At 55.4% G+C, this 13,844-nt stretch overlaps 1 protein-coding gene across 1 annotated transcript; it reads right to left on the minus strand.

Annotated features, from left to right (window-relative positions):
• Positions 1–3,031: 3,031 nt before the first annotated feature.
• Positions 3,032–10,983, minus strand: AADAC (arylacetamide deacetylase). The gene is made up of 5 exons (XM_054639598.2): positions 10,613–10,983; positions 6,617–6,839; positions 6,421–6,490; positions 5,945–6,116; positions 3,032–4,853 (listed from the first exon to the last, which is right to left on the minus strand). Exons 1-5 carry the CDS (start codon positions 10,748–10,750, stop codon positions 4,245–4,247), a joined length of 1,212 nt encoding a protein of 403 aa, XP_054495573.2. The 5' UTR covers positions 10,751–10,983; the 3' UTR covers positions 3,032–4,244.
• Positions 10,984–13,844: the final 2,861 nt, after the last annotated feature.

A 13,844-nucleotide genomic window follows, 5' to 3' on the forward strand; every position in this document is an offset into this window, starting at 1 on the left:
CCTCCCAGGAGACAGAAATGCTACAGAGAGCCCTTGCTCTGCTCAGACCTCACCTGCTGCTCCTGCTGAGCCCTGTCTGCTCGCTTCTTGAGGAGAAACTCAACACCTTAGTGAGGCTCTAAGTCTAGAAAGCACATCACAGACATCAGCAATTTAAATAGCAACAATAATTGAAAGTGCGCTATAGACAGATGCATTAATTTAGCAAGTTGTTGGGAAAAGGATGATGGATCAGTTTTAAGGTAAGAAGGAAGAGCAGCCAGAGCCCACTCAGGGATGTGGACCGGCAGAGTGCCCGTGGCTGGAGCCTTACCATGGCCGGGGCCGGTGCTGCCTCGCCGCGGGTCGGGCCGAGCTGAGCGAGCCGGGGCAGCCCCGCCGCCTCTCATTCAATCATTAACGAGGCAGGGCAAGGCGGGACCTGCTTGGCTGGGCTGCGAGCGGCACTTCCCCTTCACAGGAGCCCGCGGGGAGCCAGCCGGGCCGCCCGAGGAGAGGGCAGCCCCTGCTCCCATGCCAGGCCTGGGACAGCCAGGGGCTGCCGGAGGGCAGAGCCGGGGGAAGCGGAGCACCAGCTCCTCACACAGCAGCACATCACCGCTCCACCGCTCCCTGCTCTACTGCCAGCGCTATATAAATGATTGGCAAAGACAAAAATACAATGATGCTGCTAATGCAGACTGACCACACCCCACAGCGACTAATCCACCCCCAGGGCGAATGGTTCCACCCCTGTGCCATGGGCACGGACTTCCACTGGAGCAGGCTGCTCCAAGCCCCATTCAACCTGGCCTTGAGCATCCTCAGGTATGGGGCAGCCACAGCTTCTCCACCTTTCCCTCCCCTTTATTGTGATGTGCTGCACAGTTAGCAAACATTAACCCTATTAATACATATGAAAGGCTATTGTAGCTTTTCTCTGCGGACAAGGCCAAATAATCAGCTCATATTTAGCCATTACAGAAGGCGATTTGAAATTTCCCCCATGGCTAATAACCAACACTGGCTTCTCATTTACCAGCTTTTAAATATCTTGTTCATTCAGGCAACTGCTGTTGCACTGAAGGATAAAATAGGGCTGAAGAAATGGAGCATTTCTTCCTTCCTGCTGCAGTAACTCCTCAGAAAACTGGTGAGGGAGCAAGAAATGTTCATTTCAGTAGGTTTAGATTGGTCCCTGCTTTACAGCTCAGTGACCATTGCCTCAGCTGGTTGTACTTCTAAGCAGTTTTCTATCCCCTGGTTATTTTGAGGCTGTCCCAGTCGCACATGCTGGCAGTCCATTGCCTTTCAGCTGCCCTGTCCATAAGGAGCACCTGAGCTGGGCTCTCACAGCAGGCTCTGTGTGCTGCCACTGCAGGCCTGCAGCTCCCAGTGCTCCTGGCAGGGCAGGCTGGGGCCCTGCTGGCCTCTGCTGGGGCTGAGCACACTGGGAGCAATCAACCAACACTGCCAGAAATACCAGAAACACAAGAGCACTGCCCAGTTCTGGGGTTTGGGGTTTTGGTGGTGGTTTGTTGGGGAATTTTTGGGTTTTTTAACCAGTGTAGTACTGCAACAAAAAGTTAAGGATTCTTAAGAAAAGGGTGATGGGAAAGCCCAGATTGGTGGGGATATTTTGAGGATGCTTCATTTCCTCCTTGACTCACCTGCAGGCATGAACCCCCTCTGTTCATACAGCTCCCACTGCACCCTGTGGTAGGGGAGTCTGTGATCAGTCTCCCTGTGCTTGGGCATCCTTGGAGGTTTGATCTCTGCACCCAGAGCTGGCTCCAAACAGGGTTGTGAACCCACCGTGGCGAGGCTGAGCTTTGTCCTTGACTGTCAACCACCAAACCCCATCCTTCCTTCAAGGGGAGGCTTTTGGAGATGTACCAAAGCCTTCCCTTGTGGTGGTTTGTCTTGTTTTTGGTGTGGATAAACGGGTTGCTCACTGCAGCTCCAGCCTCTCCTGCCAGCAACATCAATAGTGCAGCTTTCACTGTCTCATTTTGTGCCTCTCCAGGCATTTCCAATCCCAAAAGTCTATTTTAGGAACCTAAACAAAAACATACAGCCCAATCAATCATGAGTCCATAGGTGCTGGTGCTTAAAAGCCATTTACTTCTGGTTCCAAGAGCACCCTATAAAAACACAGAAGGTTGGCAATTTTTGACTGGCATTGTTTCTTAGAACATAAATTTTTCTCCTGCCTTACAGGCAGGCATTGAGTGTCCCTGATGCCACGATGGAGGAAGCACAGTAGTATTGGTGGCAGTGTGGACAGGGGGGTGGCCCAGGTTTGCTCCAGCTGAGCTGGCACAGGCTCCTCCAGCAGCCCTGAGGGGAGGCAAAGCCAACTGAGGCCAACACTTCAGCCCAGTGCTGCCCTAACAGCAACATCCCAGTGCTGTGGGGCAGGAGAGCCACCAAAGCCACTCTGGCCCACAGCAGGGCTGAGGGACGTGAGGTGGGCATGTCCCCTCCAAACCCAAAGCACAGCCCTCCTCCCTGAGCACCTCTTCAGCAAGGTTATCTTCCTGGAAACCCCAGCTGGGCTCATTCCATTGGCATTTACAACCCAGAAATGCCCATCCCAGGGAACATTCTTGTGGATGTGACCCTAAAACTGTACAGAAAATCAAACCAAAGGTGTTAATGAGCAAAACCCCGAAGTCCAGCTTCCTCAGGAACTCTAAGAGGCTGTTAATTAATCCCAAATGTGGGAGCAATAAAAGTGCAGTGGAGCTGTCTGTGGCAGCAGAGAGGAGCCCAGGCTGTGGTGAGTGCTGGGCTGTGCTGGCAGCGCTGCAGGGAGACCCCAGGAACAACCCCCAAACCCCTGGGACTGGGCACACCAGCGCAGAGGTGCATCCAGAGGGTGTGCAAAGGGGCAAGACAGACCTACCCAAGCACTGCTGCTTCCCTCCTGCACAGCCCAGCCCAGCCCCAGCAGGAGGGAGGGCAGAGCCTGAACTGGGGCTGTCTGCAGCTGCAGCACAGCTGCCTCTGCTCCCCATGGATGGGACACCCGAGGGACAGGACACTGCTCTGGAATCAGAAACGAGTTTAATGTTTATATTCATCTGAATAAAGATGGAAAGCAGCAATCATCCCTTACACATGCCATCTGAACAGGCCGCACGCAGTCAGGAAAATAACCCATTATTGAATTATTGAAGATTCAGTATCTTTTATGCAAAAGAAAAGCAGGATACATGAAGTACCTGCCCAGTGGTTGATTTACTTAAACCAACAGTCAACCCTTGTATTCATGCTTCAGTCAAAAGTTTTAGGGTTTATATTTAACACACAAAACAATTACACAGAGGTTATTTGTTCCACACAGCCAGCTGAACTATGTTTCTTTTCCAAGCCTATAAAATCTCTAAGCTAATTCTACTTTTAAGAAATCATATGTGAAATCTGATAAAAAATTTCAAGGACAATTAGAACACCCAGTGCAAGACTTAACAGATAAGTAGAGCACAGACCATGCAGCAGTGTTATCCTAAGTCTGGGACCTTCACAGCTTCCTTTTTCCAGTGAATATCCAGTGCTGGTTTGATTCTCTAATTCCTGCTAGTGCAAGGATTAAAGAAAGGAAGTAGGAGTAAGATATGTGTTTTTCAAAGAAAAAAAAAAAAAAAACCACAACAAAAACCAACAAAAACCCCAAATAAACAAAACCCCCAAAAGAAACAAACAAGCCAAGCCCAAAACACTTGCACAATTTTTAGCCCTCCCACTGGGTTTCCAAGCCCTTCCCTCAAGCCGTGCAGGGCAGGAGCAGCAGCCCCAGCCCAGCCTGCGACAGGCAGGTCCCTGCAGCTGCCCCGAGCCCCCTGCAGCTCCTGGGGCTTCCCTTCAGGCCATCAGCCCTGGCAGCAGCGGGGCCCTGCTGCCACATCCCACGGAGCCAAAGGGGACAGGAAGAAACAGCCCTGAGCACGTCCCGTGTGCCCACAGCCACCTGGCCCTCGGGCACACACCCTGCACCGAAGATGCGATAGGAAGAAAGAAGCAGCAACAGAGACAAGACACCAGAGCCCGGAGGCTGCAGAGCCAGAGGAGGAACCCGGGGCAGTCCTGGCGGTCTGGGGGCTTGAAGTTCGGATGGTAGCACTGGAGGAACGTGTGGGTTGGGATCAGACTGATTTCCTGCCACACAAGGTGGGAAACGCTCCAGCCCCAGCACCGGCGGTCATGGCCAAAATCCGGCCCAGCTCCAGTCACGCCTGGGCACGCGAGGGCCTGACTTGGGCTCACAGGTTCTCCTTCAGCCAGTCCATGCAGGTGTTGAAGAGCTGGTGGCCCACGGCCAGCTCCAGCGGCCAGGCCAGGAAGGTCATGGCGCCGTGGAAGGCGTCCTTGGCGTGGTGGTGCGTGACGGGCACGCCGGCGGCGCGCAGCCGGGCCGCGTACATGGCACCGTCGTCCCGCAGCACGTCGTGCTCGCAGGTCAGCACGAAGGCCGGGGGCAGGCGGCGCAGCCGGGCCTCGGACGCCAGCAGCGGGCACGCACGCGGGTCCAGCAGCCCCGGGAAGCGCCGCGCCGGCCCCGCGGCGCCCAGGGCCGGGCGCCGGTAGGCGTGAGCCCCGCGCATGGCGGCGGGCAGCCAGCGGCTCCAGTCGACCAGCGGCAGCAGGGGCCCGGCCTCGGGCGGCACGTGGCGGTTGGAGGCCATGGCCGCCCGCAGAGCGGGGTCGGCGCTCAGGTACTCGCTCCAGAACCGCACCATCAGCGCGCGCGGCAGCAGCGGCTTGTGCGCGTTGTCGCGGTACGACGGCAGGTCCAGGTCCAGCGCCTGCAGGGCTGGGTAGATCAGAACTTGAGCTCTGAGCTTCGTTTTGACTTCAGGGTCCTCCGACAGCTGCAAAAACAACCAGAACCCGTTGCAAAGAATCAGTAAAGGTGTCGACTCTCCCACGCTGACAGATCATCGAGGTGGAGAATGAAAACACGCATTTTGCAACGTGAGCAAAATAAGATTATCAATAAAACCAGGATAAAGAAAGTCTGAATCTATAGGCAGGCTATCTAAAACAGCACGCTGTAATAAAAATTCTCAAACATCAAATATAATTTCTTTTTATTTCTTATATTGAAGGATAATGATTTTTGGGAAATACTCTTTCTTAAATTTTGATGCTTTCTGAGGTATTGACAGAAGATTTTCTATAGCTACTGAAAATTTCCATTCTTACATCACGAAACTTTCAGGTTTCTTATCATTTCAGGGTCTCCTTATTGTTTCACACAATTTAGAGCATGCTCATCTGTTTGGTTTTTAACCCTGAGATGTTACAACTCAAGCAATCACAATTCTGTGCATTTTAGAGATGTAACAAATAAAACGTGACGAATTGAACATTGACATTTCTTATATGTCAACCTTTTCCCCTCTTCACTAATAAATTTTCCATTTTCTCCCTCATTTTATGCCTTCAGCATCCGCAGCAAATTCACCACCATTCCCAGGGTTTCGTTACAGCCCAAACAGCTTCTCGAGAGAGCAACAACATCGTGCTGACTATTTAATAAAGCTGAAGGAGAAGTGCAAAAGGCACCAGACTGTATGCTCAGACACCACAAAATTTAGTGAGGGTTTTTTTGTTTGCTTGTTTTCCCTGCTATTTGCATCTTCATGAGTCACATAGTTAAAATTCCCTTTGCAAACATCATACCTAAACCAGACAACACGAGCTTAAGGTTAGAGTGATGTAAGGCCCGACTGGAGGGCAGAGAGCCTTTTCTAGGGGACAGATGTCTGGATGGCATAAAGCTCCTGTGATGGCACTGGGTGGCTCAGGCACAGCTGCCTGCCTGGTCCCTGTGACAACCCTGCAGGCTGTGACATCCTGGCAGACCAGGAGAGCAGTGTGTGCTGCGAGCTGAGCTTTCCTTAGTGGTTGTGAGACTACACAAACACTGATTTTGAGCTGCAAACCGTTTGTGTTGTACCTGTTGTGCCACGGCTGCAGCCAGGTTGCCCCCGGCGCTGTCCCCGGCCACGCAGACCCGCGCAGGGTCCACCCCGTACTGGGACAGGACCTTGCTCTGCAGGAAGAACTTGGTCACCAGGTACACGTCTTCAAACTGGGCAGGGAAACGGTGTGGAGGGGCCAACCTGTAGCTGGGGAGGCAAGAGAAGTGTGTTAGTACCTGCTGTTAATAAAGAGAAGGGCTTGCTCGTGTCTCCCTGTTGGGGGATGTTTGTTTCCATGCCCAGAGAAGTGGGAACTGCCTGTCCCAGGGCATCCACTTTATTACCCACCCATCTCCATAAAGCCAAAGTAGCCACCAACCACAATTCTCTGTCACCCTGGCAGCCTCTGCTCACAAATGTGTATAAGTCAGCAGGAAAGCATGCAACCAAATGCAGAAACATTGAAAAATCAGGTTAATTGAAACAGATCTGGACAGAGAAGAGCTCTTACTTGACTGACACCACGACAGCATTCAGCTCGTTTGAAATCCGCCGTGACATGAGATCGTAGCCGTGCATGCCTGGAATGGAAGCCCAGTGTGTGTGAGAATGGGCACACACACACACACACCCCACAAAGCAAAAGGCAGCTCCTGACAGGCTGTGAGATCTGTGGCACAGACCCAGCAGCGACGTGCAGGGCTCACCTGCGTCTCCCAGGCACCAGCCGCCGCCGTGGAAGAAGAGCACGGCCCTCCTGAGGCCTCCAGGTGGCCTCTTGGGCAGGTACAGGCGCACAGGGACCCCGCTGAGCTCTGTGTCTGTCACGGTGACGTTCTCGTCGGACGTGGGAGCCACCAGCTCCACAGTCGTGATCAGTCTCAGGCCCTCCATGTAGTGCATCAGCCCCAGCAGCTCAGCCGCCTCCGACTGCAGCACAAGACAGGGGAAGCTGTTTCCAGGCAGCCTATTCCTCTCAGGGTGAATTCCCCTGCAGCCCTTTGATGCTCTGTGCAGGTGTGTGAAGCTGCTGTAGCAGTCACACAGGCCAGAGCAGAGTGCCTCCACCCGAGCCTGGCAGTGCCAGGAGCGCTCCTGGCACGTGCCCACACTGCCACCAGCTGCCCAGCAAGGCCAGAGCCCAGCCACAGCCAGGGCTGCTGCTCCGTGCCACACTCAGGCTCCTGCTTGGTGTTCATGCGGGTCACCTCTGCAGCCCAGGATCCGGCCCAGTGAGCCACCAGCACCAGCACGGGCATTGTCCCACAGAGAGTCACCCACGGCCCCTGGCCTGCTGCTGGCACCAGTGGGCACAGACAGCCCAGGGAGCACAGTGCAGAGAGCCACCCACAGACCCAGCACCAGCATGGCATGGGCACAGCCCTGGGAGCACAGTGCAGAGCCACCCAGAGCCCCTGCACTGCTGCTGGCACCAGTGGGCACAGACAGCCCAGGGAGCACAGTGCAGAGAGCCACCCACAGACCCAGCACCAGCATGGCATGGGCACAGCCCTGGGAGCACAATGCAGAGCCACCCACAGCCTCTGCACTGCTGCCAGCACCAGCACCTGGGCTCCTCCACCAGCACCCCAGCAATGGGACGTGCCCCTCTTCCCACTCTAGCCTCACCACACCACAACTGAAGCAATAAGAAATAAAGCCAAGCTCTTACATGTTATCTGAAGGTGAAAACAGATGAAGTTCAGAGCAGGTTTGAGTTTTAAAAGGAAGAAAACAGCCGAGCCTGGTGCAGAACCTGTTTGGAGTTTGGTGTCCCAGAGAAGCTTTATTGTCCCCAGGAAGAATGTGGAACCCCCACACTGACAGGTTATCTGCTGATAGGTGTAACCTCTGGCCTTCCCACTGTGATAGTGGAAGCCATACAGTCTGACCCCGCCTGGTGTATTTTTTTTTCCTTCAAATTGTATTTAAATCAACTGTTTCATCATCATCTACATATAACCAGGTTTTGAGCAACTTGGTCTAGTGGAAGGTGTCCCTGACCTTGGCAGGAGGGTGGAATGAGATGAAATTTAAGATCTTTTCCAACCCAAACCAGTCTGGGATTCTGGGATTCCATGCTATAACCTTCTTTTTCAGGAGCTGGAATAGCACAGAGCTCAGCCCTTGATTGTCAGCACATTTTTGAGTCACCTCTCTCCAAAGGCCTGGAGCGGGTGATGCCAGGGGGAGCCCTGCCAATCCCAGAGTGCTGGAACTGGGAGGGAGATGAGTGGGCAGGCCCTGGCACACGGCAAAGGGAAGCACAGGTCCTTGCCATCAGCTCCATGAAAACAAACAAACACACAGCCCGTGCCAGAATTGCCGTTTTAGCCACCACATTGACACAGTTTACATAAACATGTCTCAGTTGTTGCTTTTCCCCCAGGGATTAACATCTTGAAAAAACAAATATCTCAGTCAAAGTGAGTCCTGCTGTGACTCCAACGAGCTTGTGAAGGCCCCGTGGTGGGAGGAATTCCCTGAGCCCCAGCACTGAGGGTTTCCAGAGCTCTCAGAGCTGTTTTCCACAAGTGGACAATTTACATTGTGGAAAACCACTGGGCTGCTGCCTGTGGTTTCCAGGCCATTATCAATCAAAGGAAATGGTGCCCTCATCTGAAAATCCTCATTGTCCCAGTGTGAGATTATTGGGCCTTATGGAGCAACAGGAAAGCCTGCCACTTTGGGGCTGGGATCCCTGTGCTTTGGAAAGCATTTTCCTTGTGCACAAGCACTTTCCTTGTGCTTTGGAAAGCATTTCCCCAGTCCCCACAGCAAGGACAGAGCCAAGCCCTGTGCAGGGAAGGGAGCCTGGCTGTGCCCGGGCAGGGGCAGTGCCACAGGGCTCCAGAGGGGCAGTGCTTGGGATGCTCCCCATCACCCTGACAGGGCAGCTCGTGAGCAGGGCCCAGTCTGGCTCTCTGCTTCCACAGAGCTGGGCTGAGGAGGGGGGAGCTCTGGGGGGATGTCCCACAACGGCAGCAAAAACATCCTGCTGTGTTTTGTACCTTCTCCAGGCATTTACAGGGCACTTCCTGAAATACCTGAGGGATTTGGGGGCTCAAACACCACAGCAAGTGGCAGGTGTGCTCTCAGAGGCTGTTCCCCAGCTTGGCAGCACATGGACACAGGACACGAACATCAACAGGCCAGGGAGAGCTCCCAGCCTCCCTGCTGCAAAGAGGGGGCACTGAGGGCCTCTGAGCTCACCCAGCAGGGCTGGGGGCTCCCCAGGAGCCCCCACAACAGGGCATGGAGATGTGCCATGCTGTGGGCTCGTGGCACACCCTTTTGGGAGCCCAGAGAGAATTCTACTGCCCAGGAACACTCGAGGGTGGCACTTTGGCCCCTTTGTTCAAACCAACATCAGGGAGTCAGAGAGACTGCACCAGGGCCCCCTCTGAAACACAGCCCTGCCCCAGGTGAGCTCGAGTCACTGCCCAGTAACTGCAGGGCCATTCAGGATACATTTGGGACAATTTAGGGCCACCTGACTCTGATTTGCACCAGTGCAGCTCCAGGGGGGCTGTGGCTGTGCCCATCCCTTGGGATTATGGTTTCACAGGAGATGAGAGCCCGGTTACAAAACGCCTGCCCAGAGCCCGGCTGAGCCCAGGCAGGCAGGACAGCAGCAGCAGACACAGCCCCACCTTCCAGGGAGATCACACCACTCCTGTGCCAGGGTCCTGCTGAGGGACGGTGTGACCCGGCAATGGGCTGCCCGTGCCCGCCCGCCCTGCAGGCCCCTCCAGCAGGGGATGTGGCAGGGGAAGCAGCAAGGCAGCACACCAGCACTGCTGACCACAGCTCCTTCCCTTCTCACCACTCATCTTCCACCGCCTCAGCCCCCGAAATCAAAACAGGAGTCCCTGACACACACCAAAAAACTCCTCATCCTCCCTCCTCCTGCAGACTGGACAGCCCTGAAAAGTACCCCGTGCCAGCAGGGGCTGTCTCACACAGAGATGTTGTTTTGTGTGGTTTTCAGGCCTTTTTGCCAGTGGATTTCCATGAAGCCACAGAAATCAATAGAATGTGAGAGCTGCTGTAGTGTTCCCTCCCCGGACAGCCAGCGCTGGCGGGGGAGCTGGGCACAGGAGCCAGGGATGATTCAGGCAGCAGGGCTGGAGCTGCACAGCCCTGCAAAGCGAGACAAGCCTGTCTGTGCTTGTTGATCCAGTCACATCCCACGTCCCATTCGTTACTCGGAGCGGCCCTTTCTCAAGGCTGCAAGACCAAACCTTTCCTACATTTCTTTCTATCATAGTCAGTTCAGAGCTCCATTCAGCGACTCTGCCCTCGGGTCTTTGCAGCACCGTCCCCGTGTGACACATGCAGCACACACAGAGTGCGCACACACACACACAGAGCACACACAGCACACACACACACACACACACAGAGCACACACACACACACACCATGCACACAGAGCACACACACAGCACACACACACACACACACAGAGAGCACACACACAGAGCACACACAGAGCACACACACAGAGCACACACACACACACAGCACACACACACACAGCACACACACACACACAGAGCACACACACAGAGCACACACACAGCACATACAGAGCACACACACACACACCATGCACACACACACACACACAGAGAGCACACACACACACCGTGCCGTGTCCCCGAGCCCACTGAACCCCCCTGCCCTGCCCCACGGCTCACCAGGTGCCCCAGGGCCCGGAGGGCAGCCGAGGCGAGCATCACGGTGCCGGGCTGGGCCAGCTCCTGCGGCAGCGGGCTGTAGATGTAGTAGCCGAGGAGGGCGGTGAGGAGGCACAGGCACAGCAGCCGGGCCCCCATCCTCGCAGGATCCTCTCTGGCGCTGCCGGAGCGGCTCTCCCCCTCTCACCGCCTCCCGGCGAGCCAGCGCAGGGCAAAGTTAATCCCGTGTTTTGCTTGGGTCCCGGCCAGGAGGTGATTTCTTGTCGTATCACCCCGGGCAGAGGTTACTCCACTGTGCAGCTTCCAAAACAACAGGTTTCACCAGCAGGGCGTGCAGCCGCCGGGAGCAGCCGAGCCGGCCAGTCCTGCTCCGAGCCCCGCACTGAATCCCGCACTGAGCCTCCACTGCCAGCCCCGCACCGAGCCCCGAACCGAGCCCCGTCACCTGCCCCAGTCCCCCGAGACAGGCAGCGGAGGGAGCCGCTCGGGAGCCGCTCCGCAGCCGCTCGGGAGCCCTTCGGGAGCCGCTCGGTGACGCCCGGGTGCAGGCAGCCCTGTCGGGTGTCCTGGGGCACCGAGCTGCCGCTCTGCGAGGCAGGGACTCGAGCAGAGCCTGGGACACAGCGGTTTTACCTTTTCAGATTGAAATGTAGGTGATTTCTTTGGCGAAAGTTCCACCAGCAGCAAATCAGCGCAGCCTCCTGCTCTCTGGCTGAGCAGCCTGTGGGGTGCAGCAGCCTTTGGAGGAGCAGAGCAGGAATATCACAGAAAGCTGTGAGCTGAACCGTGTGCCACCTGCCCAAACACAGATGAAGATTGGCCCTTAGTCAGACTTTCAGACATTTAAGTTCTGCCACCTCCAAACTATTCAAGTATTTTAAAAATCCATCCGTGCTCTCTCTCCTCAGTCCTTCTGCAGCACAATAGCCAGTGAAAGCCCAATGTTCTTCACCCCACTCCCACAAAACCAAGAGAGAACACAGCTCCATGGCCACTCCACCTGCCCTGCAGTGCCAGGTGCTGGGCAGGGCACAGGTGAGGGTGGCCTGGCCCTGGGTCCCAGCACTGACGTGTACACACAGGGCTGGGCACAGAGCAGCAAACCCATCTCCTGTTTTGCACAGCTCAGGTCCTTTGTCAGAGGCTGAGAGGTAAAACAGAGGGAAAGAAGCCAGATCTCAGGTGGCATGGGAAGATAAGGCACAGCTGATGATAGGGCATGCAGGACAAAGCCCTCTCCTGCCCTGTCCCTCCCAGGAGAACAGGAGTTCCCAGGACAGCTCTGGCACAGGCAAACAGCACAGAGGAAGAGGAGGCCAGACTGGAACCACCAAAACTGGTGTTTCATTTTGTTGCACTTAAGGAAGGTTTCCCACTCTCCTTCCATGCTGGTCTCCAGGTGGAACGTGGCTGTGCAGTGACAGCCAGGGTGCTGCTCCTGCCCTGAGGTCACCCTTGGCTTAGGGCAGGAGCTCACAGTGCTTAACCCTGAAAGACCAACGTCTCATCTCATGCCAGAGCCACTCCCCTGCCCTCCAGTGAACCTCCCCAGCAACCTCCCTGAACCCACAGCACTCCCAGATAGAGGAAATCCTAAACTGATTTACCCAAAGGAACCGTACAGCATCAGCTGCAATATGGAAATGCTCCAATGCCAATTCTGTTAGAGCCCTTTCAGTCAAAGGGACCAGTTGGGACAGCACAAGACCTCTGTCAGACAGGATGAGGTGCCAAATGGAGCATGTGAATGTTAAAATCCAGATCCATCCCACGCAGTGCTTACCCTTCATGCCTCAGCCCAACACCAGCACCAGCACTGCTGGCTTGCTGTGCACCACCTGCTCCCCACCACTCACAGCCTTCTAAAGCAAACAAACATTTGCTTTAGTCCTTTCCCTCCTTATTTATTTCATTCAGTAAGGTTGGATGGAGCTTGGAGCACCTGGTCTAGTGGAGGCTGTCCCTGCCCACGGCATGTGGGTGGAATGGGACAAGTTTAAGCCACTCCTCCAACCCAAACCATTCTGAAGTTATACAAAGATGAAACATCACATTGCTGCTTTTCCTGCACACAGTGTACCAAGAGCCATGCAGCATGCCCTGCTTCCCACCCTCTGCATGTCCCCAGCATGTCCAGGCTGCTGATGTGTCAGAAAAAAATGAGTGCAAGGTTAAGCAGGCTAAAGCCAGGGCTAAAAGTGCAATGGGAAGAGCAGCAGGCAGCGTGTGCCCCTGCTCAGAGCCAGCATTCCCTGCATCCCTGTGCTCCACGACATGGACAATCAGAGCCAGGATTGCCTGGATGTGCTCAGCTGTGCAGAGAGGGCATGGACTCAGTCAGGCGCTGACATGCCGCCTCAGTAAGTCAGCCCAGCAAAAAATAAGCATTGCAACATCAGACTGAGCTTTCAAACTGTGCTTTGGAAAGGAGATTTGTGTAAGTTTATAACCTTACACCTTGTTTGTAACAGCAATCCAGGCTTACAGCCTTACATCTGTTTGTAGAGCAGTCCCTCCTCACCCCCTTCCACCCCACTGCATCCCCACTGCCTGCACCCTCACAGCACACAAGCCCTTGCTTTGTCTGTCAGTCTCAGAATCATCCAGGCTGGAAAATCCCCCCAAGACCATTGAGTGCAGCCATGCCCTCAGCACTGCCCAGGCCACCACCAGCCCATGTCCCCAAGTGCCACATCCACACAGCCCCTCCAGGGCTGGGGACTCTGCCACAGCCACCTGCAGCCTGTGGACATCATTTCCCACCGTGCAGCCTGAGCCTGCCCTGGGGTGCAGGTGCCAGCACGGCCTCATGTTCAGGCACGTCACTGCTGTGGCCCTGGCTGAGCCCTGCTGCCTCACAGAGCCCGTGGTGACAGCAGTGGTGTGGTGCACCCACGCTGAGGAGGGCCACATCTCCTCTGGGCTGGGGAGTGACAGCTGCCCAGAGTGGCACTGAGGGCTGGCAGGGCCCTGGGTACCCCTGGGTGATGGGGCAGCAGAGCCCCACTCCTGCTGGGGACAGAGGGGTCAGACGGGGACAGCAGAGCCCCCCACTCCTGCTGGGGACAGAGGGGTCAGCTGGGGACAGCAGAGCCCCCCACTCCTGCTGGGGACAGAGGGGTCAGCTGGGGACAGCCTGCCCTGGTGGCCAATGGCCCTGCAGGGCTGGGGCAGAGGGATGGAGACAGGGGTGTTGAAAGGGACTGGGGAAACGACACCACAGCCCCGGGAC

Source organism: Agelaius phoeniceus, chromosome 10 (assembly GCF_051311805.1).
Source record: "Agelaius phoeniceus isolate bAgePho1 chromosome 10, bAgePho1.hap1, whole genome shotgun sequence".
Classification (NCBI taxonomy): Eukaryota; Metazoa; Chordata; class Aves; order Passeriformes; family Icteridae; genus Agelaius; species Agelaius phoeniceus.